This window comes from Pseudophryne corroboree, chromosome 3, assembly GCF_028390025.1.
Source record: "Pseudophryne corroboree isolate aPseCor3 chromosome 3, aPseCor3.hap2, whole genome shotgun sequence".
Classification (NCBI taxonomy): domain Eukaryota; kingdom Metazoa; phylum Chordata; class Amphibia; order Anura; family Myobatrachidae; genus Pseudophryne; species Pseudophryne corroboree.
Genome location: NC_086446.1, coordinates 453,543,970 through 453,569,498, shown reverse-complemented (window position 1 = coordinate 453,569,498; position 25,529 = coordinate 453,543,970). Strand labels below are relative to the sequence as shown.

The window sequence follows — 25,529 nt, the reverse complement described above, 5'->3', positions numbered from 1 at the left end:
GCAAGACCATGTGGGTCTTGTGGGTCAGGGTACTGTGCTCATATCATCCAGCCTGATACCTGTACTGAGCAGATGGGAGAAGTAGGGATTGGGTTTTTCAATTGGAAAGTTTGTAATATGGTAATGTCATATTCTGTCCCCTATGTTCTCCCAGATGATGCCTATTTCATATGTGGGAGGAAGGCGTATAAGTGGCTTGCCCCGAACTCAGAGGGATTGTGTTATGTTGGAAGAGTGTTGCCAGAGGTCATGACCATAACCCATGATAAGATGAAAGATGTTCACCGCAGTGCTCAGGCTCCTTACACTCATACTTACTATGAACACATCGTCAAGAGACACCTCATAGAGAGGACAGAGCACGCAGCCTCCGATTTGATCCACGAATCCACCGGGATTCAATTCCTTCTCGCATTAGACATCACCCGTACTGCCAGAGGAATTATAAATTACAGGTATATACATGCGCTAGCGAACTTGATAGATAACATCACTGAGATGTATGACGACACCTTCAAGTATACGGGAAGGGAGTTACAAGCTTGCAAGACGGAACTGATCCAGCACAGGATGGTCCTAAATTATATCACAGCCGTCACGGGTGGGTACTGTGTCACTTTGGCAACTCAATATGGTGTGAAGTGCTGTACGTATATTACAAACAGCACTGATGACCCAACCGAGATTATTGATCGAAAGATGGACGATATCTTGCAGTTGAAGTGGGAGTTCCGGAGGAGACACAACCTTACCCTGACTGCTGTGGGTAATGAGCTGACCGGCTGGGTCTCATGGTTGAACCCATGAAATTGGTTCTCAGGATTAGGAGAGTGGGCTCAAAATGTTGTTATGAGTGTAGGGAAGTTTCTCCTTTGTATCCTGGGAGTCGTCATAATTATTGGCTTGATATTTAGGTGTGTTCGAATTCTGACGCGGCGCAAGCACGGCACAAATTTGATGAGTTTAAGGAGCGAAGGCATTGTCATAGCAGCAGATTTAATTTACGACCCATCCATAGAGACAGTGTTATGATAAGGATTGCAAATGAATTCCATGGCCTGTTTCTTTCACCCATTTTTCCTTTGTCTCCCCCTCTGCCCAGATACACCCATCCAGAAAAGACATCAGCCCTACCCAAGAATGTTTATGAAAATGTTATGTGAATGTATATTAGATATGTGTCTTATCTTCATCTCTCCAACCTTCAGTTAATGACACACATAGTCGACAGGTGATATCCACATATACTAGAACTCACATTTGTTCCCCCTCCATGTATCATCAACTAAATGTGCACCCCATTTGTTGGAACAAGAAGCCAAAAAGAGCTCGGTAGTGTTTGTCAGCCCACTTACAGACCCTTAATACGGGATAAGGATTTAATGTGTACTTCGCAATACCTCGAAGCTTATCTAAAACATATACGGCACGATGATACATGCCCCTCAGACATGGATTCATACATACATGCTTTTTACTATCCCAGTAGGTCATACATTTCCCGCCTACAACTCTCCTCCGACCATCCAATCGTCTGTAGATATTGTATTGATATTTTTCTGTTTAGTGATTAGATAGTGGCAGTTATTGGTGACTGCCAAAGGGTGGACTGTCAAAGTCGAAAAAATATTGAAGAACACACAGCACGTATAAACTGCACACACATGCCCACTACGCGTGCACTTGTTCTGCCGCGCGTGCACATATCCGCAATTTGCGTATGGTCGCTCCTGCAGTCCTGCGCATCGGCGCGTGGTATGGGTATTTACGGCAGAGTTTGTGTACGCATGGAGGGCCATCAGAACACATTACATATTTAATCCAAATAGTGCACAATGTACACATAGTCTCCTTGCACCACATCAGAAAGTTATAGCTGTTTAAATGGTTGCAGAACAAAGGGATTCACCTTTACAGGATAAGAGGGGACAGACTAAGGTTATAAGGTGGTATTTGGTATCCAGCTGTAGGGTATTTTAAGGGAAACATTCCGGTGTTGGTCTGCGGAAGATCGCATGTTCCTGCGGATAGTTATGTGCAGAAGCAGAATATAGATATAAACTGTATTTACTGTATATTATGTATGCGGCGGGAATCCAGAGGAGACCACCCACCAGAGCAGTTGAGAAAGACATCACCTACCTTTTCAAATCAACCTATGACCTCTCCTGTACTGTAAAAGTGCATCCCTGTGTCCAATGGACAAAGGGATTACAGTATCCATTGTATTGCTTTTGGAAGACTTGTATAAATAAAGCCTGTTGCAGCCCGGCCAGACACAAGACTCACAACGTTATCCATTTGATTACGGAGGACTGGATCAGGAAGCATACGCGAATATTCTCACGTATGTACATTGACTGTAGCCATTATTCTGTTATATATATTGTTTGTATTGTAGTGTATAATTTGTATTGTAAACCCCCTTTTAGAAATAATCCACTGTGGTGTCGGAACCCAGCGGTTAATCACAATTGGTGTCGTGTGCTCATTGCCCTGCTAAGGTTTAAAGTGTATTATTATTATTATTATTATTGCATTGCTGTAGAAGGTTTTAAGTGTATCTCTGGGTGTGTACGCGCTGAGAGTACTTGGTACCGTCAGTGCGGCGTGTGTACGCAAAGTCCATACACTGTACGGGACTCTGTATGCTAATAGCGTAAAAGGTACGTAGCGTGTGAACTAAGTATAGCGGCCGCAGTGGCTAAAGGTTTAACGTGTATTTACGGTGTGTTTAAGGTATAGCTTTTATTCCTGTAAAGATAATCAGCTTTATCACCTCTCAGCAGTGCCAGATACACCAATAATGCCTCTCAGAAGTTACAGATATACCAGTAATGCCCCTCAGCAGTGCCACATACACCAATAATGTCCCTCAGCAGTGCCAGATACACCAATAAGGCCCCTCAGCAGTGCCAGATACACAAATAATGCCCATCAGCAGTGCCACATACACAAATAATGCCCCCCAGCAGTGCCAGATACACCAATAATGCCCCTCAGAAGTGCCAGATAAGTGCCAGATACACCAATAATGCCCTTCAGCAGTGCCAAATACACAAATAGTGCCCCTCAGCAGTGCCAGATACACAATTAATGCCCCCAGCAGTGCCAGACACACAAATAATGCTCCTCAGCAGTGCCAGATACACAAATAATGCCCCTACCAGTGCCAGATACACAAATAATGCCCCTCAGCAGTGCCAGATACACCAATAATGCCCCTCAGCAGTGCCAGATAAACCAATAATGCCCCTCAGCAGTGCCAGAAACACAAATAATGCCCCTCAGAAGTGCCAGATACACCAATAATGCCCTTCAGCAGTGCCAGATACACAAATAATGCCCCTCAGCAGTGCAAGATACACAAATAATGCCCCCCAGCAGTGCCAGACACACAAATAATGCCCCCCAGCAGTGCCAGACACACAAATAATGCCCCTCAGCAGTGCCAGATACACAAATAATGCCCTACCTACCAGATACAATGCCCCCACAGTGCCAGATACAGTGCCCCCCGCAGTGCTCACCGCTGCTGGCGCCGGTCCTGCTCCTCCTGTAGGGATGGAAAAGGAGGACACCTCTCCTGCGCAGTCCGGACTCCGAGCAGAGGGTGGCATTGACTCTGGCGGCGACGCGGCGGGCATATGAAATATGGCGATGGTAAGTGAGCCAATCAAAGCAAGCAGTCCGGCAGCCAATCAGGTGTCGCCGCTGCCGGTCCGCGAGCTCTGATTGGCTGACGGCGGCACCATAGTGAAAATGAGGGGAGGGGGAGTGCCAGTGATTTGCCAAGCCCGTCCGCTTGCGAGCTACCGAAAATACTTACTTTTATAGCATGTGCGTGGATTACTAAAGCCATTGAAAAATGGTCGGGTAACCTTATTAAAGGGTTGGATTCCTTATCTAGGGGGGAGATTGTGTTACTCCTGCAATATATACAGGACTCTGCGAACTTCATGGTGGAAGCCATAAAAGAAGTAGGTTTGCTTAATGCACGCACCACTGCTATGGCAGTGTCAGCACGCAGTGGCTTATGGTTACGCCAGTGGACTGCAGACTCCAGGAAATGTGGAGGCCTTATTTGGAGATGAACTGGGCAAATGGATCTCCAAAGCTACTGTGGATAAGTCCACATATCTTCCTTCTGCAGCTTCCCCAACCAGGAAGACCTACTCTACAGTTCTTTTGGACTGCCAAGTTTAAGGGCAAAGTCAGAGGATTGTTAATGCCAACAGAGGCACTAGAGGTAAACCACGCAAACCAGCAACTACTGGTTCTCAGGAACAGAGCTCCAGTTCTGCTTCCTCAAAGCCTTCTGCATGACGGTGGACAGCGAGGCCTGGAAGACTGGCAGGTGGGAGCCCAACTAAAAGATTTCAGTCACATCTGGAGAACATGATCCCTGGGTCAGAGATCTTATTTCCCAGGGCTACAGACTGGAGTTTCAGGAGCTCCCACCTCACAGATTCTTCAAATCAGGCTTACCAGTTTCACAAGAGGCAAGTATAACCTTACAGGATGCCATTCAAAAACTGGTACAGACTCAGGTCATTGTTCCAGGTCCACCTCATCTGCAAAACAAGGGGTACTATTCCAACTTGTTTGTAGTACCGAAACAGGACGGTTCGGTAAGGCCAATTTTGAATCTAAAATCGTTGAACCCGGATTTATGAGTGTTCAAATTCAAGATGGAGTCTCTGAGAGCGGTGATCTCAGGTCTGGAGGAGGGGGAATTCCTAGTGCCTCTGGATATCAAGGATGCGTACCTTCACATTCTGATCTGGCCGCATCACCAGGCTTATCTACGCTTTGCACTACAGGACTGTCACTACCAGTTCCAGGCACTGCCATTTGGTCTCTCCACGGCACCGGGGGTGTTCACCAAGGTGATGGCAGAGATGATGTTTCTCCTTCGCAAGCAGGGAGTGAACATAATTCCGTACCTGGACGATCTTCTAATAAAGGCACCATCCAGGGAAAGGTTGTTGGACAGCATTGGTCTCACAACCAAACTACGGGGGGATTCTGAATCTCCCAAAATCTCACTTAGAGCCAACTCGGAGGCTCCCATTTCTGGGAATGATACTGGACACAGTCGCAGAAAGTTTTTCTTCCGTTGGAAAAGGCATTGGTAATCCAGTCGATGGTTCGGGATGTCCTGAAGCCAACCAGGATATCGGTGCATCTATGCAATCGCCTTCTGGGGAAAATGGTGGCCTTTTACGAGGCGCTTCAGTATGGAAGGTTTCATGCAAGGCCCTTCCAGCTAGATCTGTTGGACAAATGGTCCGGATTGCATCTTCACATGCACCAGAGGATCCGTCTGTCACCAAAGGCCAGGATCTCCCTTCTGTAGTGGCTACAGACTTCTCACCTAATCGAGGGCCGACAGTTCATTATTCAGAATTGGATTCTGCTAACCACAGACGCAAGTCTCAGAGGTCGGGGAGCGGTCACCCAGGGGGTGCAGTTTCAAGGAAGATGGTCAAGTCAGGAAGTCGTCCTTCCAATCAACACTCTGGAACTCAGGGCTATATACAATGCCCTTCTGCAGGCCTCATATCTTCTTCAAGATCGGGCCATTCAGGTTCAGTCAGACAATGTGACGGCAGTAACATACCTAAACCGACAGGGCAGAAAGAAAAGCAGAGCAGCAATGTCAGATGTATCAAGAATTCTCCTCTGGCCAGAAAAAACACGCTGTGGTGTTGGCGGTCTTCATTCCGGGAGTAGACAACTAGGAAGCAGGCTTCCTCAGCAGACACGACCTGCACCCGGGGGAGTGGGGCCTTCACCCGGAGGTGTTCAGGTGCTTGACACGTCGATGGGGATGTCCACAAATCGACATGATGGCCTCTCATCTCAACAAGAAGCTCAAGCGGTATTGTTCCAGGTCGAGAGACCCACAGGCAGTGGACGCCCTGACGACTCCATGGGTCTATCAGATGGTGTATGTGTTCCCTCCACTTCTGCTGATCCCAAGAATTCTGAAAAGAATAAAAAGGGAAAAAGTTCAAGTAACTCTCATTGCTCCGGACTGGCCAAGAAGGGCCTGGTATGCGGACCTTCTGGAGATGCTCCAGGAAGATCCATGGCCTCTACCTCTTCGCGAGGATCTCCTGCAACAGGGGCCGTTTGTCTATCAACACTTAACATGGCTACGTTTGACGGCATGGAAGTTGAATGGCTGAACAGTTACTTAAGACTTTTCAATGGGTGTGAACTGGCTCCTCTATGCCCCTCCTCCAGACCTCAGTTATAGGAACTGTGCCCAGGGAGACGGACATTTTGAGGAAAGGATTTACTTTAAACTAGTGGTGAGATACATACCAGCTCACACCTCAACCATGCCGCACAACATGGCATTCAACAGAACACACGCCAACAGGAATGAACCAATTACAGCAACATGCTGAAACTAATATAACACAACTTGTGTAACTCTAATAACAAAACTGCAAGTAAGGTATGCACTGGGACGGGCGCCCAGCATCCTCTACAGACTAGGAGAAAAGGATTTACCGGTAGGTATCAAAATCCTGTTTTCTTATACGTCCTAGAGGATGCTGGGGTCCACTTCATGACCATGGGATTTATACCAAAGCTCCAGTACGGGCGGGAGAGTGCGGATGACCCTGCAGCACCGATTGACCGAACTTGAGGTCTTCATCGGCCAAGGTGTCAAACTTGTAGAATTTAGCAAATGTGTTTGACTCCGACCAAGTAGCTGCTCGGCAAAGTTGCAATGCCGAGACCCCCCGGGCAGCCGCCCAGGATGAACCCACCTTCCTAGTGGAATGGGCCTTCACCGACGTTGGTAACGGCAATCCAGCCGTAGTATGAGCATGCTGAATCGTACTTCTTATCCAACGCGCAATAGTCTGCTTGGAATCAGGACACCCAATCTTGATGGGAGCATACAGGACAAACAAAGACTCTTGTTTTCCGTATTCGAGCTGTTCTAGCGACATAAATCTTCAAAGCCCTAACCACATCTAGAGACTTTGACTCAGTGAACGTGTCAGTAACTACTGGCACCACAATAGGTTGGTTTATGTGGAAAGATGAAACCACCTTCGGAAGAAAATGTTGACGAGTCCTCAATTCTGCCCTATCTTCATGGAAGATCAGGTAAGGGCTCTTGTGAGACAAGGCCCCCAATTCAGACACCCGCCGTGCGGATGCCAATGCCAAAAGCATCACCACTTTCCAAGTGAGAAACTTCAACTCTATCTTTTGTAGAGGCTCAAACCAATCTGATTGAAGGAACTGCAACACCACGTTAAGGTCCCATGGTGCCACTGGAAGCACAAATGGAGGCTGGATGTGCAGAACCCCTTTCACGAAGGTCTGAACCTCTGGAAGAGAGGCCAATTATTTTTGGAAGAACACTGACAAGGCCGAAATCTGACCTTGATTGATCCCAATCGTAGGCCCACCTCCACACCAGCCTGCAGAAAATGGAGAAAACGTCCCAACTCAAACTCTTCCGTAGGAGCCTTGTTGGATTCACACCAAGACACATATTTTTTCCAAATACGGTGGTAATATTTCGACGTTACTCCTTTCCTGGCCTGAATAAGGGTGGGGATGACTTCCTTGGGAACACCCTTTCGGGCTAGGATCCGGCGCTCAACAGCCATGCCGTCAAACGTAACCGTGGTAAGTCTTGATACACGCATGGCCCCTGCTGCAGCAGGTCCTCGCGAAGAGGAAGAGGCCGAGGATCTTCTATGAGCAACTCCTGAAGATCTGGGTACGAAGCCCTCTTTGGCCAGTCTGGGGCAATGAAGATTGCTCGAACGCTTGTTCTTCTTATGATCATGAGCACTTTTGGGATCAGCGGAAGTGGAGGGAAGACATACACCGACCGGAACACCCACTGGGCCACCAGCGCATCCACTGCTATTGCTTGAGGGTCTCTCGACCTTGAACAATATTTCTGAAGCTTCTTGTTGAGACGAGATGCCATCATGTCTACTTGAGGAACTCCCCAAAGACTTGTCACCTCTGTGAAGACTTCTTGGTGTAGGCCCCACTCTCCTGGATGGAGATCGTGTCTGCTGAGAAAGTAGGCTTCCCAGTTGGCTACTCTCCGAATGAAAATTGCCGACAGAGCCTTTACATGTCTTTCTGCCCAGAGGAGGATCTTCGTCACCTCTGCCATTGCCGCTCTGCTTTTCGTTCCGCCCTGCCTGTTTATGTACGCGACTGCTGTTACATTGTCCGACTGGATCTGCACGGGACGATCTTGAAGAAGATGTACCGCTTGTTGAAGGCCGTTGTAAATGGCTCTCAATTCCAGCACGTTTATGTGAAGGCAGGCTTTCTGACTTGACCATTTTCCCTGGAAGCTTTCTCCCTGAGTGACAGCTCCCCAGCCTCGGAGACTTGCATCCGTGGTTACCAGTAGCCAGTCCTGAATCCCGAACATGCGTCCCTCTATTAGGTGAGAACTGTGTAGCCACCACAGGAGCGAAATCCTGGCTTTTGACGACAGGATTATCTTCCGGTGCATGTGTAGGTGGGATCCCGACCACTTGTCCAACAGGTCCCACTGGAATAACCTGGCATGGAACCTGCCAAACTGTATGACCTCGTAGGCCGCCACCATCTTCCCCAACAACCGAATGCACTGATGGATCGACACACTCGATGGTTTCAATATCTGTTTTACCTGATTTCCAGAGCCTTTTCCACCGGAAGAAATACTCTCTGAACTTCTGTGTCCAGAATCATCCCGAGAAAAGACAATCTTGTCATCGGTTCCAACTGTGACTTTGGATCATTTATGATCCAACCGTGTTGTTGGAGTATTGACAGGGAGAGTGTGATGTTTTGTAACAACTGCTCCCTGGATCTCGCCTTTATCAGGAGATCGTCTAGATAAGGAATTAGATTGACTCCTTTTTGACGCAGGAGAACCATCATCTCCGCCATCACCTTGGTGAATACGCTCGGCGCCGTGGATAGACCGAAATGTAACGTCTGGAATTGGTAATGGCAATCCTGAACCGCAAATCTCAGATAAGCCTGGTGAGGAGGATAAATGGGAACATGCAGGTAAGCATCTTTTATGTCTATAGACACCATGTAGTCCCCCTCCTCCAGACTGGAAATCACTGCCCTCAGTGATTCCATTTTGAACTTGAATCGTTTCAAGTAGAGATTCAGATTTTTCAGGTTTAGGATCGGGCTGACCGAGCCGTCCGGCTTCGGAACTACAAAAAGGCTTGAATAAAACCCCTCCCCTTGTTGTGACAAAGGTACCAGGACTATGACCTGATCCTGATATAATTTTTGGATTGCCGCTGTTACTGCTTCCCTTTCTGGAAGAGAAGCTGGCAAGGTCGATTTGAAAAATCGGCATGGGGGAACGTCTTGAAACTCCAGCTTTTATCCCTGGGACACTATTTGCAACACCCAGGGATCCAGGCCAGACAGAATCCAACCTTGGCTGAACAGTTTGAGACGTGCCCCCACCCGAGCGGCCTCCAGCAAAGGAGCCCCAGCGTCATGCTGAAGATTTGGCAGAAGTAGGGGTAGACTTCTGCTCCTGGGAACCTGAAGCTGCTGTGGACTACTTTCCCTTTCCCCTACCCGCAAAGAAGGGGGAACCTCTCGCTTTTTTGTATTTATCGGGCCGAAAGGACTGCATGTGCGGGTGATATGTCTTTTTTGCCGGTGCAGGCGCAGAGGGCAAAAATGTCGACTTACCTGCGGTAGCCGCCGAGACTAACGCATCCAGTCCATCGCCAAATAAGGCCTCACCTTTATATGGGAGAGCCTCCATATTTCTTTTGGAATCTGCATCCGCGTTCCACTGGCGAATCCACAACGCCCGCCGAGCCAATACTGCCATGGTAGCGGCTTGTGAACTCAAGAGTCCAATATCTTTCATCGCTTCTAGCATGTATGCGGCAGCGTCTTTGATATTCCCTAACTTAAGGAGTATCTCATCTTTATCAATTGTGTCAATTTCTGATGACACGCTTTCTGACCATTTTTCAATAACGCGACTCACCCACACGCAAGCAATTGTGGGCCTGAGCAGCGTACTATTGGCAACATAAATGGATTTCAATGTAGTTTCCATCTTTCAGTCTGCTGGCTCTTTTAGTGAAGCCGTGCCAGGTGCAGGGAGAATTACCTTCTTTGTCAACCTGGACAGTGCACTGTCTAACACAGGAGGGAAAGTGACCTTAGATTTCTTTTCTTTTCTTTATAGAAATAAGCCTTCTCCTGAGGTACAGGAGGGGCTTCCGTGACTTCCAGAACTTCCCTTATAGCCACAATCATATATTGTATATTTTTTGCCAATTTATGATCTATTTCTCTGGAGTCACTATCGTCGACACAAGAATCAGTGTCCGTGTCGGTATCAGTAGTCATAATATTCGCAAATGGTCTCTTAGTGACCCAGAGGGGTCGCCTGCGGATGGAAGAACAGAGCCCTGAAAAATCACATCCTCCACAGATTTTCTCCAGCACTCAGCATGAGATTCAGACTTATCTAATCTATTGATATGATGCATATGATCACGTATTTCTTTCACCCATGCAGGCTCTTGGTGTGCCGGCAGCGCCACCACATTACACTTGTGTCCCTAAAATGGTTTCCTCCGGGGAGGAACTCCCTGTCTCTGACATATCTTACACACGTGTACAACAAACACACAGACACACTGGGACTTATAGGGGACAGACCCACAGTAAAATCTGTCAGAGGGACAGTTTAGGAGCAGCCAGTTCACAACCCAGCGCCAGTATCTAATACCTGTGAACACAGAATGCCCACTTACATGCACACTTGTAAAGTACCATATTCGCTTGTGCCCCCCCCCCCCGTTTTGCACCCTGATACTTGTAGTCAGACGTGAAGGAGGACCAGCGATGTCTCTGCAGCCTGAGAGAGAAAATGGCACTGAGCAGTGTGCTGGCTGCCTGAGGAAGAAGCTCCGCCCTTTTTACCTCAGAAACTTTTCATAATATTTATACTGGCGGGGGTAGGGCTGTGCAACAAAAGAAGAGAAAAGAAGACTCTTTTGTGGGCGCACTCTTATATGTATATGTATAGAAGTCTCAGAAGAAACAATGTTAAAAAATATGTAAATTTTATTAGCAAGAATCGATAAAATGGTAGTAGAATATACTGTCAGAAATATCAGAAAGGGGGAGGGTAGGAGAAAACAGAACAAATTTTTACCGTGTAAATACTGAATAATAGTTCTAGTCAGAAAAGGGGAGGGTAGGAGAGCATAGAACAAATTATTACAGTGTAAATACTAAATGATGGTTCTGAACTGCCTGGGTTCAAAAATACAGTAAATAACAGCAGGAGGCCTGAAAAAGTATATCTATATGAATCCTGAGTAGGTATGTGAATAAATTATACAGATATATTAGGTTGATGATAGTCCGCTATATCTATTATAGGTATTGTAGAGACAGATAGAGTCGAAAGGCTTGAATAAGTGAGATGAATCTGCTGTCAGTGTTAGACGCTTGAGCAAAACCGTCCAAGAGTTTCTACTAAACTGAGTATTCCTCAAGAGTCTCCCACTTGAGTACTAACCCAGCCCAACACTGCTTAGCTTCCAAGATCGGAAGGATTCGGGCGTTGCCAGTGTGGTATGATAGTAGAAGAAATATTTGATATCGAAGGCTCAGGAATCACTGATGAGAGTTCACGAAATGGAGAGGAAAAGGAGTGGATGTAGATTGGAGAGGAAAATAGGGGATCTTCTGCCAATGTTAGACAGGGATGGTTACCCCTGAATCAATGGTGAGAGTCCAGAATTAGAAGAAGTGGGAAAAAAGAAGAAGAAGAGAAAGAGACAATACTAGTCTAAAGTTGTTTAGGTGAGATTAATAAGATACAAATGGACAAAAAGTCCTGCAGGAAAATTGTTGCACAAATGCCAATCAATTACAGGGTGCTAATAATGCCTGTGATGTTAATACCAAACGTTGTGACAGGCTGATTGTAGAAGAATTGGCAGAAAGAAAAAAGTAAAGAGTGCTTGAAACCATAGAAAAATAACTGTTTGATACTAGCAGATTGATATCAAGTGTCTCAAAGAGATAACAAGTGGAAAAATTAGCAAAATAGTAACATATCAACAGTTCTATCATAAGATGAATTATTACTTTTATGTCTCACTGATATCAGAGCTGCAGAAATACATTGTATAATAATAATAATGGTTGAAAAAGCTACTATAAATCTTTGCTCCAAGTGGATTTTGAAAGAAAAAAGAAGAGAGAAAAAAACTAGACAAGATACTGAGCCCGTAAATATGTCGGATTCAAAACCGAACACAGCTCTGGTAATCCATTATAGCTCCACAATGTCATATGTCATAAGATGGGGAGACGTACGCTGCCGGTTGCCTACAAGATAGGTACTATCATAATCTGATATAGATTGGTTTTATAAGACAGTATATACAATGAGCATAAGAAATGAATACCAAATGGATATATAGGAAATATACTGTAATTGTGCAGATGTTACCCGCAAATAGAAGGAACGGTCAGCCACTGGTATGAGGCATGATACAGTGTACACAGGGGATGTCCGTTTCAAGGTCCAGACGTGTTGCGAATGCAGGATACAGTATTTGCTGAGATTGCACTGTGCGATGCAGCCACAGAGCAGATCAGTCTATCTGGTCTGTTTCGGAGACAAAGTCTGTCAAAATCGTAATGTTGCGGGCTGCAGTTGTAAGATATAACTGCAGGGCTGGTGCGGCTGTCTGTGTCCGAGATAAGGGAGAGAGGAGCGCGATGTCCGGTGTCCCGTCGCGGCAGTGTGTGGCGGCTCGTTGCTGTAGCGGCTGAGTGAGACGGAGGCTGCTGGAAGTTCAGGCTGTCCGAAGTCGGCTGTCACCCAGGCAGTGGGGGTAGGGCTGTGCCTGGGCATGTTATGCCCCTTTTTGCCAGTTTATAGAGGTGTTTTTGCTGCCCAGGGCGCCCGCGCCCTGCAGTGCCTGTGTGTGTGGGCAGCAATGGCGCGCTGCGCTCCCGCCAGCCGCGCTGTACCTCAGCCGTCACTTTTCTTGATAGAAGATCTGTCTTCTTCTACTCACCTGTCTTCTTCTACTCACCTGTCTTCTGGCTCTGTGAGGGGGGTGACGGCGTGCTGTGGGAGTGAGCATCTAGACACGGCTAGCGTTCAGTACCCTTCAGGAGCTAATGGTGTCCTGTTAGCCAGTAGCAGAGCCATGAAACTCTTCAGGAAGTTGGTTCCTACTTCTGCCCCCCTCAGTCCCATGAAGCAGGGAGTCTGTTGCCAGCAGTTCTCCCTGAAAATAAAAAACCTAACATAAGTCTTTTCAGAGAAACTCAGTAGAGCTCCTCAGAGTGCATCCAGTCTGCCTGGGCACATTTCTAAAACGGAGGTCTGGAGGAGGGGCATAGAGGGAGGAGCCAGTTCACACCCATTGAAAAGTCTTAAGTGTGCCCATGGCTCCTGCGGAACCGTCTATACCCCATGGTCATGAAGTGGACCCCAGCATCCTCTAGGACGTATGAGAAAATAGGATTTTAATTACCTACCGGTAAATCCTTTCCTCGTAGTTCGTAGTGGATACTGGACGCCTGCCCGGTGCTTCGTTCGTCCTGCACTGTTACTTGGTTAAGTATTTTTGTTTGGTTTAGCTGTTGCTGTTCCTAGTTTGGTTAGCATGGCGTTCCTCTTGTTTGTGTGTGCACCACTATTCTTAACTATCCTTCTCTCGAACTATGTCCGTCTCCTCTGGCACAGTTTCCTAGACTAAGTCTGGTAGGAGGAGCAAAAAGGGAGGAGCCAGCCCACACTATCAAATTCTTAACGTGCCCATGGCTCCTATTTTTTTTAAAACAATTGTCATATTACGTAGCACACATTCCTGGCAGGAAGGCACTTGAAGGGGGGGGGGGGGGGGGGGGGTGATTCAGACCTGATCGCTGGGCTGGTAATTTTGCTGTCCTGTGTTCAGATAGGCGCCGCCCCTAGGGTGAGTGTAAATTCGGCATGCAAGTGTGCGATCCCATGTGTTCGCCAAGCTGCAAAAATCGCTTTGGTCCACCTGCGTTTTTCCGGACATGCCCAGTTAACAGTCAGTTACCACCCACAAACGGCCTTTTCCTGTCAATCACCTTGCGAACACCCGTGCAATCGGATTTTTTGCACCATCCTGACGCTGACCAGCGATGCCATTTGTGGTTATCCAACGTGTGTGCGCATTGCGCTGTGTACTCATGCGCAGTTAGGACTTGATTGCCCGCTGTGCAAAAATGCACAGCAGCGATCAGGTATGAATCAGGCCCCTTGTGTTTGTGTGTGAATACTAAATAATCAAGTCTTCAGGTTTATGTGTCATGTTGTATTATCAAATCATTCATCACAAGCTCTTTTACCCTGAAAAAGTTCATGAGCAATTTCTTTTTAATCCATCTGCAGAATGTGTTGCTTGACATCAGAGAAACAGAAGTAGCTGTGAAAGACAAGGAGTCATCAGAGGTAAACACAAATAACCAACTGGGCAGATAATCCTATATAATAAAAGGCAAACGCTGCTGCCTCCTATGGGGGAAATTCAAGTGTTTTGCTCACCGGCAGCCACTAGATGGCCCCCGACGGATCACTTCAAATGTTGATCCATTTGGGCGCTGACATTACTGTTATGTTGTTTCAGCATTTTGGCAGGCTGATAACTAGTTATTTATAATAATCAAATCAAAGGTGGCTAGCTTTCAGCACATTCCAACTAGTTAAGGTGTTACTGGAGATAAAAGTTCAACAACTTTTAACCAATTCTAATAAATGAGTTTTGCTCCTGCAGGTCCTATTTCACTATTCTTACCCAGAGATTTCAAGTGTTGGGCGAAGGGTGGATAATAGAAGAGTGTTTGCATTATGTGCAGCGTGAGTATGCCATGTCTAAAATCTCAATACAGACGCTATGGGGGGAACTCAATGAGGTGTGAGTTTGCAGAAGATGCGTACCCACACAATTCAATTAGGTTAGGTTGTGCAAATTTTGTCCAAAAAGCGAATTGGGAACAGAGCATGAAGAAATGGGGAGACCTTCCTTGATCCCCAAAAAGTGACAACTTTGTTAGTAAGACCACATAGGAGACTGTTAGTGGGCATAAGGAAAGTACTTTTAAAAGGTGTCAAATGGCGGATTTGTGCATTATATTAAAAGTAAAATAATGTAAAAAGCTTCTAAATTTTATATAATTAAAAAGCAATTAAATGAAAAAACAAAAAAGTAGAAATAAGGGTTATTTGGGGGTAATTTGAGGCCTCTTTAATTTACAAAAATATTTTTTTTTTAAGTGACAAAAAGCAATTATTTTTCATTGAAAAAAATACTTTCATTTTGGGGTGCATAAACAAAAGTTGATTATGGGGTAATTTAAAGCCTTTTTTAGTTTTTTTGTACCCCCAAAATGAAAATAAGAATTTACTTACCGATAATTCTATTTCTCGGAGTCCGTAGTGGATGCTGGGGTTCCTGAAAGGACCATGGGGAATAGCGGCTCCGCAGGAGACAGGGCACAAAAAAGTAAAGCTTTACTAGGTCAGGTGGTGTGCACTGGCTCCTCCCCCTATGACCCTCCTCCAGACTCCAGTTAGGTACTGTGCCCGGACGAGCATACACAATAAGGGAGGCATTTTGAATCCCGGGTAAGACTCATACCAGCCACACCAATCACACCGTACAACTTGTGATCTAAACCCAGTTAACAGTATGACAACAGAAAGGGCCTCTTAAGATGGCTCCTTAACAATAACCCGAATTAGTTAACAATAACTATGTACAAGTATTGCAGATAATCCGCACTTGGGATGGGCGCCCAGCATCCACTACGGACTCCGAGAAATAGAATTATCGGTAAGTAAATTCTTATTTTCTCTATCGTCCTAAGTGGATGCTGGGGTTCCTGAAAGGACCATGGGGATTATACCAAAGCTCCCAAACGGGCGGGAGAGTGCGGATGACTCTGCAGCACCGAATGAGAGAACTCCAGGTCCTCCTTTGCCAGGGTATCAAATTTGTAAAATTTTACAAACGTGTTCTCCCCCGACCACGTAGCTGCTCGGCAGAGTTGTAATGCCGAGACCCCTCGGGCAGCCGCCCAAGATGAGCCCACCTTCCTTGTGGAGTGGGCTTTTACAGTTTTAGGCTGTGGCAGGCCTGCCACAGAATGTGCAAGTTGAATTGTGTTACAAATCCAACGAGCAATCGACTGCTTAGAAGCAGGTGCGCCCAACTTGTTGGGTGCATACAATATAAACAGCGAGTCAGATTTTCTGACTCCAGCCGTCCTTGCAATGTATATTTTTAAGGCTCTGACAACGTCCAACAACTTGGAGTCCTCCAAGTCGCTAGTGGCCGCAGGCACCACAATAGGTTGGTTCAGATGAAATGCTGATACCACTTTAGGGAGAAAATGCGGACGAGTCCGCAGTTCTGCCCTATCCGAATGGAAGATTAGATAAGGACTTTTATAAGATAAAGCCGCCAATTCAGATACTCTCCTGGCAGAGGCCAGGGCTAGTAACATAGTCACTTTCAATGTGAGATATTTCAAATCCACCTTTTTCAATGGTTCAAACCAATGGGATTTGAGGAAATCTAAAACTACATTTAGATCCCACGGTGCCACCGGAGGCACCACAGGAGGCTGTATATGCAGTACTCCCTTGACAAAAGTCTGGACCTCAGGGACAGAGGCCAATTCTTTTTGGAAGAATATTGACAGGGCCGAAATTTGAACCTTAATGGATCCCAATTTGAGACCCATAGATAATCCTGATTGCAGGAAATGTAGGAAACGACCCAGTTGGAATTCCTCCGTCGGAACCCTCCGATCCTCGCACCACGCTACATATTTTCGCCAAATGCGGTGATAATGTTTCACGGTGACTTCCTTCCGTGCCTTAATCAAGGTAGGAATGACTTCTTCTGGAATGCCTTTCCCTTTTAGGATCTGGCGTTCAACCGCCATGCCGTCAAACGCAGCCGCGGTAAGTCTTGAAAAAGACAGGGACCCTGCTGTAGCAGGTCCCTTCTCAGAGGTAGAGGCCACGGTTCGTCCGTGAGCATCTCTTGAAGTTCCGGATACCAAGTCCTTCTCGGCCAATCCGGAACCACTAGTATTGTTCTTACTCTTCTTTGCCGTATGATCTTCAATACCTTTGGTATGAGCGGCAGAGGAGGAAACACATACACTGACTGGTACACCCAAGGAGTTACCAGTGCGTCCACAGCTATTGCCTGTGGATCTCTTGACCTGGCGCAATATTTGTCCAGTTTCTTGTTGAGGCGAGACGCCATCATGTCTACAATTGGTCTTTCCCAACGGTCTATTAACATGTTGAAGACTTCTGGATGTAGACCCCACTCTCCCGGATGAAGATCGTGTCTGCTGAGGAAGTCTGCTTCCCAGTTGTCCACGCCCGGGATGAACACTGCTGACAGTGCTATCACGTGATTCTCCGCCCAGCGAAGAATCTTGGCAGCTTCTGCCATTGCACTCCTGCTTCTTGTGCCGCCCTGCCTGTTTACATGGGCGACCGCCGTGATGTTGTCCGACTGAATCAACACCGGCTTTCCTTGCAGGAGAAGTTCCGCCTGGCTTAGAGCATTGTAGATTGCTCTTAGTTCCAGAATGTTTATGTGAAGAGACTTTTCCAGACTCGTCCATACTCCCTGGAAGTTTCTTCCTTGTGTGACTGCTCCCCAGCCTCTCAGGCTGGCGTCCGTGGTCACCAGGATCCAATCCTGAATGCCGAATCTGCGGCCTTCTAATAGGTGAGCCTTCTGCAACCACCACAGAAGTGACACCCTTGTCTTTGGTGACAGGGTTATTCGCAGGTGCATCTGCAGATGCGACCCTGACCATTTGTCCAACAGATCCCTTTGGAATATTCTTGCATGGAATCTGCCGAATGGAATTGCTTCGTAAGAAGCCACCATTTTTCCCAGGACTCTTGTGCATTGATGTACTGACACTTTTCCTGGTTTTAGGAGGTTCCTGACCAGATCGGATAACTCCTTGGCTTTTTCCTCTGGAAGGAAAACCTTTTTCTGAACCGTGTCCAGAATCATTCCTAGGAACAGCAGACGAGTTGTCGGGATTAAATGGGATTTTGGAATATTCAGAATCCACCCGTGTTGTCTTAGCACCTCTTGAGATAGTGCTAAAGCTGTCTCCAGCTGTTCTCTGGACCTTGCCCTTATTAGGAGATCGTCCAAGTATGGGATAACTAATACGCCTTTTCTTCGAAGAAGAATCATCATCTCGGCCATTACCTTGGTAAAGACCCGAGGCGCCGTGGACAATCCGAACGGCAGCGTCTGAAACTGATAGTGACAGTTTTGAACAATGAACCTGAGGTACCCCTGGTGTGCGGGGTAAATCGGAACGTGTAGATACGCATCCTTGATGTCCAAGGATACCAGAAAGTCCCCTTCTTCCAGGTTCGCTATCACTGCTCTGAGTGACTCCATCTTGAACTTGAGCTTTTTTATGTAGAGGTTCAAGGACTTCAGATTTAGAATAGGCCTTACCGAGCCATCCGGCTTCGGTACCACAATATAGAGTGGAATAATACCCCTTTCCTTGTTGTAATAGGGGTACTTTGACTATCACCTGCTGAGCGTACAGCTTGTGAATGGCTTCCAACACCCTCTCCCTTTCGGAAGAGACGGTTGGTAAGGCAGACTTCAGGAAACGATGAGGAGGATCCGTCTCTAATTCCAACCTGTACCCCTGAGATATTATCTGCAGGATCCAGGGGTCTACCTGCGAGTGAGCCCACTGCGCGCTGTAATTTTTGAGACGGCCCCCCACTGTCCTGGGAAGCAGCTGCCTGTTGGTGTCTCTTCCCTCTTCCTCTGCCTCGTGGCAGATACGACAAGCCCTTTGCTCTCTTATTTTTGTAGGAGCGAAAAGGCTGCGGTTGAAAGGTCGGTGCCTTTCTCTGTTGGGGAGTGACTTGAGGTAAAAAAGTGGATTTCCCGGCAGTAGCCGTGGCCACCAAGTCTGATAGACCAACTCCAAATAACTCCTCCCCTTTATACGGCAAAACCTCCATGTGACGTTTTGAATCCGCATCGCCTGTCCACTGTCGTGTCCATAAGGCTCTTCTGGCTGAAATGGACATAGCACTCATCCGAGATGCCAGTGTGCAAATATCCCTCTGTGCATCACGCATATAGATAAATGCATCCTTTATTTGTTCTAACGACAGTAAAACATTGTCCCTATCTAGGGTATCAATATTTTCAATCAGGGATTCTGACCAAACTACTCCAGCACTGCACATCCAGGCAGTTGCTATAGCTGGTCGTAGTATAACACCTGCATGTGTGTATATATTCTTTTGAATAACTTCCATCTTTCTATCTGATGGATCCTTAAGTGCGGCCGTCTCAGGAGAGGGTAACGCCACTTGTTTGGATAAGCGTGTGAGCGCCTTGTCCACCTTAGGGGGTGTTTCCCAGCGCGCCCTAACCTCTGGCGGGAAAGGGTATAATGCCAATAACTTTTTTGAAATTATCAACTTTTTATCAGGAGCAACCCACGCTTCATCACACACGTCATTTAATTCTTCTGATTCAGGAAAAACTGTTTGTAGTTTTTTCACACCATACATAATACCCTGTTTTACGGTATCTGTAGTATCAGCTAAATGTAACGTCTCCTTCATTGCCAAAATCATATAACGTGTGGCCCTACTGGAAAATACGTTTGAATTTCTACCGTCGTCACTGGAATCAGTGCCCGTGTCTGGGTCTGTTGTCGACCGACTGAGGCAAAGGGCGTTTTACAGCCCCTGACGGTGTTTGAGGCGCCTGGACAGGCATTAATTGATTGTCCGGCCGCCTCATGTCCTCAACTGACTGTTTAAGGGAAGATAAACCATCACGTAATTCCACAAATAAAGGCATCCATTCTGGTGTCGACCCCCTGGGGGGTGACATCTGCATATTTGGCAATTGCTCCGCCTCCACACCAATATCGTCCTCATACATGTCGACACCACGTACCGACACACACCGCAAACTCACAGGGAATGCTCTAATGAAGACAGGACCCACTAGCCCTTTTGGGGAGACAGAGGGAGAGTCTGCCAGCACACACCACAAAGCGCTATATATACAAGGGATATCCTTATATTAAGTGCTCCCTTATAGCTGCTTTAATATATATATATATAGCCATTAATGTGCCCCCCCTCTCTGTTTTACCCTGTTTCTGTAGTGCAGTGCAGGGGAGAGACCTGGGAGCCGTTCTGACCAGCGGAGCTGTGACAGAAAATGGCGCCGTGTGCTGAGGAGATAGGCCCCGCCCCTTTTTCGGCGGGTTCTTCTCCCGCTATTTTTCCAGTCAGGCAGGGGTTAAATATCTCCATATAGCCCCTATGGGCTATATGTGAGGTATTTTTAGCCTTGTATAAGGTTTATATTTGCCTCTCAGAGCGCCCCCCCCCAGCGCTCTGCACCCTCAGTGACTGCCCAGTGAAGTGTGCTGAGAGGAAAATGGCGCACAGCTGCAGTGCTGTGCGCTACCTTATGAAGACTGAGGAGTCTTCAGCCGCCGGTTTCCGGACCTCTTCACGCTTCAGCATCTGCAAGGGGGTCGGCGGCGCGGCTCCGGGACCGGACTCCACGGCTGGGCCTGTGTTCGATCCCTCTGGAGCTAATGGTGTCCAGTAGCCAAGCAGCAAATCCACTCTGCATGCAGGTGAGTTTACTACTTTCCCCCTAAGTCCCACGTTGCAGTGATCCTGTTGCCAGCAGGACTCACTGTAAAGAAAAAAACCTAAACTAAACTTTCTCTAAGCAGCTCTTTAGGAGAGCCACCTAGATTGCACCCTTCTCGTTCGGGCACAAAATCTAACTGGAGTCTGGAGGAGGGTCATAGGGGGAGGAGCCAGTGCACACCACCTGACCTAGTAAAGCTTTACTTTTTTGTGCCCTGTCTCCTGCGGAGCCGCTATTCCCCATGGTCCTTTCAGGAACCCCAGCATCCACTTAGGACGATAGAGAAATGTAATTATTGGCACAATTAAGCTAACTGAAAATTTCCTAATGTGTAATTAGTCATTAGGTGGTGGTGTCCCGACATTTTTACCTTTAAAATAAAGAATTTTCCTACCGTTCACTTGCTCTGGGGATGCAAACAAGAAAATAAGAATTTACTTACCGATAATTCTATTTCTCGGAGTCCGTAGTGGATGCTGGGGTTCCTGAAAGGACCATGGGGAATAGCGGCTCCGCAGGAGACAGGGCACAAAAAAGTAAAGCTTTAGGATCAGGTGGTGTGCACTGGCTCCTCCCCCTATGACCCTCCTCCAAGCCTCAGTTAGGATACTGTGCCCGGACGAGCGTACACAATAAGGAAGGATTTTGAATCCCGGGTAAGACTCATACCAGCCACACCAATCACACTGTACAACCTGTGATCTGAACCCAGTTAACAGTATGATAACAGCGGAGCCTCTGAAAAGATGGCTCACAACAATAATAACCCGATTTTTGTAACTATGTACAAGTATTGCAGATAATCCGCACTTGGGATGGGCGCCCAGCATCCACTACGGACTCCGAGAAATAGAATTATCGGTAAGTAAATTCTTATTTTCTCTATCGTCCTAGTGGATGCTGGGGTTCCTGAAAGGACCATGGGGATAATACCAAAGCTCCCAAATGGGCGGGAGAGTGCGGATGACTCTGCAGCACCGAATGAGAGAACTCCAGGTCCTCCCTAGCCAGGGTATCAAATTTGTAGGATTTTACCAACGTGTTTGCCCCTGACTAAATAGCCGCTCGGCAAAGTTGTAAAGCCGAGACCCCTCGGGCAGCCGCCCAAGATAAGCCCACCTTCCTTGTGGAATGGGCATTTACATATTTTGGCTGTGGCAGGCCTGCCACAGAATGTGCAAGCTGAATTGTATTACACATCCAACTAGCAATAGTCTGCTTAGAAGCAAGAGCACCCAGTTTGTTGGGTGCATACAGGATAACAGCAAGTCAGTTTTCCTGACTCCAGCCGTCCTGGAACCTATATTTACAGGGCCCTGACAACATCTAGCAACCTGGAGTCCTCCAAGTCCCTAGTAGGCGCAAGGCACCAAAATAAGCTGGTTCAGGTGAAACACTGACACCACCTTAGGGAGAGAACTGGGGACGAGTCCGCAGCTCTGCCCTGTCCAAATGGACAACCAGATATGGGCTTTTTTGAGAAAAAAACCACCAATTTGACACTCGCCTGGTCCAGGCCAGGGCCAAGAGCATGGTCACTTTTCATGTGAGATGCTTCAAATCCACAGATTTGACTGGTTTTAAACCAATGTGATTTGAGGAATCCCAGAACTACGTTGAGATCCCACAGTGCCACTGGAGGCACAAAAGGGGGTTGTATATGCAATACTCCCTTGACAAACTTCTGGACTTCAGGAACTGAAGCCACTTCTTTCTGGAAGAAAATCGACAGGGCCGAAATTTGAACCTTAATGGACCCCAATTTGAGGCCCATAGACACTCCCGTTTGCAGGAAATGCAGGAATCGACCGAGTTGAAATTTCTTCGTGGGGCCTTTCTGGCCTCACACCACGCAACATATTTTTGCCACATGTGGTGATAATGTTGTGCGGTCACCTCCTTTCTGGCTTTGACCAGGGTAGGAATGACCTCTTCCGGAATGCCTTTTTCCCTTAGGATCCGGCGTTCCACCGCCATGCCGTCAAACGCAGCTGCGGTAAGTCTTGGAACAGACATGGTACTTGCTGAAACAAGTCCCTTCTTAGCGGCAGAGGCCACAAGTCCTCTGTGAGCATCTCTTGAAGTTCCGGGTACCAAATCCTTCTTGGCCAATCCGGAGCCATGAGTATAGTTCTTACTCCTCTACGTCTTATAAGTCTCAGTACCTTAGGTATGAGAAGCAGAGGATGGAACACATACACCGACTGGTACATCCATGGTGTTACCAGAACGTCCACAGCTATTGCCTGAGGGTCTCTTAACCTGGCGCAATACCTGTCCCGTTTTTTGTTCAGACGGGACGCCATCATGTCCACCTTTGGTATTTCCCAACGGTTTACAATCATGTGGAAAACTTCCCGATGAAGTTTCCATTCTGCCGGGTGGAGGTCGTGCCTGCTGAGGAAGTCTGCTTCCCAGTTTCCATTCCCGGAATGAAACACTGCTGACAGTGCTATCACATGATTTTCCGCCCAGCGAAAAGTCCTTGCAGTTTTTGCCATTGCCCTCCTGCTTCTTGTGCCGCCCTGTCTATTTACGTGGGCGACTGCCGTGATGTTTTTCCCACTGGATCAATACCGGCTGACCTTGAAGCAGAGGTCTTGCTAAGCTTAGAGTATTATAATTTGATTATCACCTGCTGGGAATACAGCTTGTGAATTGTTTCCCATACTGCCTCCTTGTCGGAGGGAGACCTTGGTAAACCAGACTTCAGGAGCCTGCGAAGGGGAAACGTCTCGACATTCCAATCTGTACCCCTGGGATACTACATGTAGGATCCAGGGGTCCTGTACGGTCCCAGCGTCATGCTGAGAGCTTGGCAGAAGCGGTGGAACGCTTCTGTTCCTGGGAATGGGCTGCCTGCTGCAGTCTTCTTCCCTTTCCTCTATCCCTGGGCAGATATGACTCTTATAGGGACGAAAGGACTGAGGCTGAAAAGACGGTGTCTTTTTCTGCAGAGATGTGACTTAGGGTAAAAACGGTGGATTTTCCAGCAGTTGCCGTGGCCACCAGGTCCGATGGACCGACCCCAAATAACTCCTCTTCCTTTATACGGCAATACACCTTTGTGCCGTTTGGAATCTGCATCACCTGACCACTGTCGTGTCCATAAACATCTTCTGGCAGATATGGACATCGCACTTACTCTTGATGCCAGAGTGCAAATATCCCTCTGTGCATCTCGCATATATAGAAAATGCATCCTTTAAATGCTCTATAGTCAATAAAATACTGTCCCTGTCAAGGGTATCAATATTTTTAGTCAGGGAATCCGACCAAGCCACCCCAGCTCTGCACATCCAGGCTGAGGCGATCGCTGGTCGCAGTATAACACCAGTATGTGTGTATATACTTTTTATGATATTTTCCAGCCTCCTGTCAGCTGGCTCCTTTAGGACGGCCCTATCTATAGACGGTACCGCCACTTGTTTTGATAAGCGTGTGAGCGCCTTATCCACCCTAAGGGGTGTTTCCCAACGCGCCCTAACTTCTGGCGGGAAAGGGTATACCGCCCATAATTTTCTATCGGGGGGAACCCACGCATCATCACACACTTCATTTAATTTATCTGATTCAGGAAAAACTACGGTAGTTTTTTCACATCCCACATAATACCCTCTTTTGTGGTACTTGTAGTATCAGAAATATGTAACACCTCCTTCATTGCCCTTAACGTGTGGCCCTAATAAGGAATACGTTTGTTTATTCACCGTCGACACTGGATTCAGTGTCCGTGTCTGTGTCGACCGACTAAAGTAAACGGGCGTTTTAAAACCCCTGACGGTGTTTCTGAGACGTCTGGACCGGTACTAATTGTTTGTCGGCCGTCTCATGTCGTCAACCGACCTTGCAGCGTGTTGACATTATCACGTAATTCCCTAAATAAGCCATCCATTCCGGTGTCGACTCCCTAGAGAGTGACATCACCATTACAGGCAATTGCTCCGCCTCCTCACCAACATCGTCCTCATACATGTCGACACACACGTACCGACACACAGCACACACACAGGGAATGCTCTGATAGAGGACAGGACCCACTAGCCCTTTGGAGAGACAGAGGGAGAGTTTGCCAGCACACACCAAAAACGCTATAATTATATAGGGACAACCTTATATAAGTGTTTTCCCTTATAGCATCTTTTATATATTTCTAACGCCAAATTAGTGCCCCCCCTCTCTGTTTTAACCCTGTTTCTGTAGTGCAGTGCAGGGGAGAGCCTGGGAGCCTTCCCTCCAGCCTTTCTGTGAGGGAAAATGGCGCTGTGTGCTGAGGAGATAGGCCCTGCCCCTTTTTCGGCGGGCTCGTCTCCCGCTCTTTAATGGATTCTGGCAGGGGTTAAATATCTCCATATAGCCCCCGGAGGCTATATGTGAGGTATTTTTAGCCAAAAAAGGTTTTCATTTGCCTCCCAGGGCGCCCCCCTCCCAGCGCCCTGCACCCTCAGTGACTGCCGTGTGAAGTGTGCTGAGAGGAAATGGCGCACAGCTGCAGTGCTGTGCGCTACCTTAAGAAGACTGAGGAGTCTTCTGCCGCCGATTCTGGACCTCTTCTCGTTTCAGCATCTGCAAGGGGGCCGGCGGCGAGGCTCCGGTGACCATCCAGGCTGTACCTGTGCTCGTCCCTCTGGAGCTAATGTCCAGTAGCCAAAGAAGCCAATCCATCCTGCACGCAGGTGAGTTCACTTCTTCTCCCCTAAGTCCCTCGTTGCAGTGATCCTGTTGCCAGCAGGACTCACTGTAAAATAAAAAACCTAA

General features: G+C 47.3%; 1 protein-coding gene and 1 pseudogene across 1 annotated transcript in view; one reads left to right on the top strand and one right to left on the bottom strand.

Moving 5' to 3' along the window:
* The window catches only part of LOC135055958 (uncharacterized), a 179,550-nt gene that overhangs the window by 101,715 nt on the left and 52,306 nt on the right, over nt 1-25,529 (top strand). The window contains exons 13-14 of the mRNA XM_063960586.1: nt 14,450-14,509; nt 14,832-14,914. Coding sequence (XP_063816656.1) covers nt 14,450-14,509; nt 14,832-14,914 — 143 coding nt within the window. The remainder of the gene's footprint in view (nt 1-14,449; nt 14,510-14,831; nt 14,915-25,529) is intronic.
* LOC134897288 (5S ribosomal RNA) lies at nt 11,530-11,648 on the bottom strand (annotated as a pseudogene).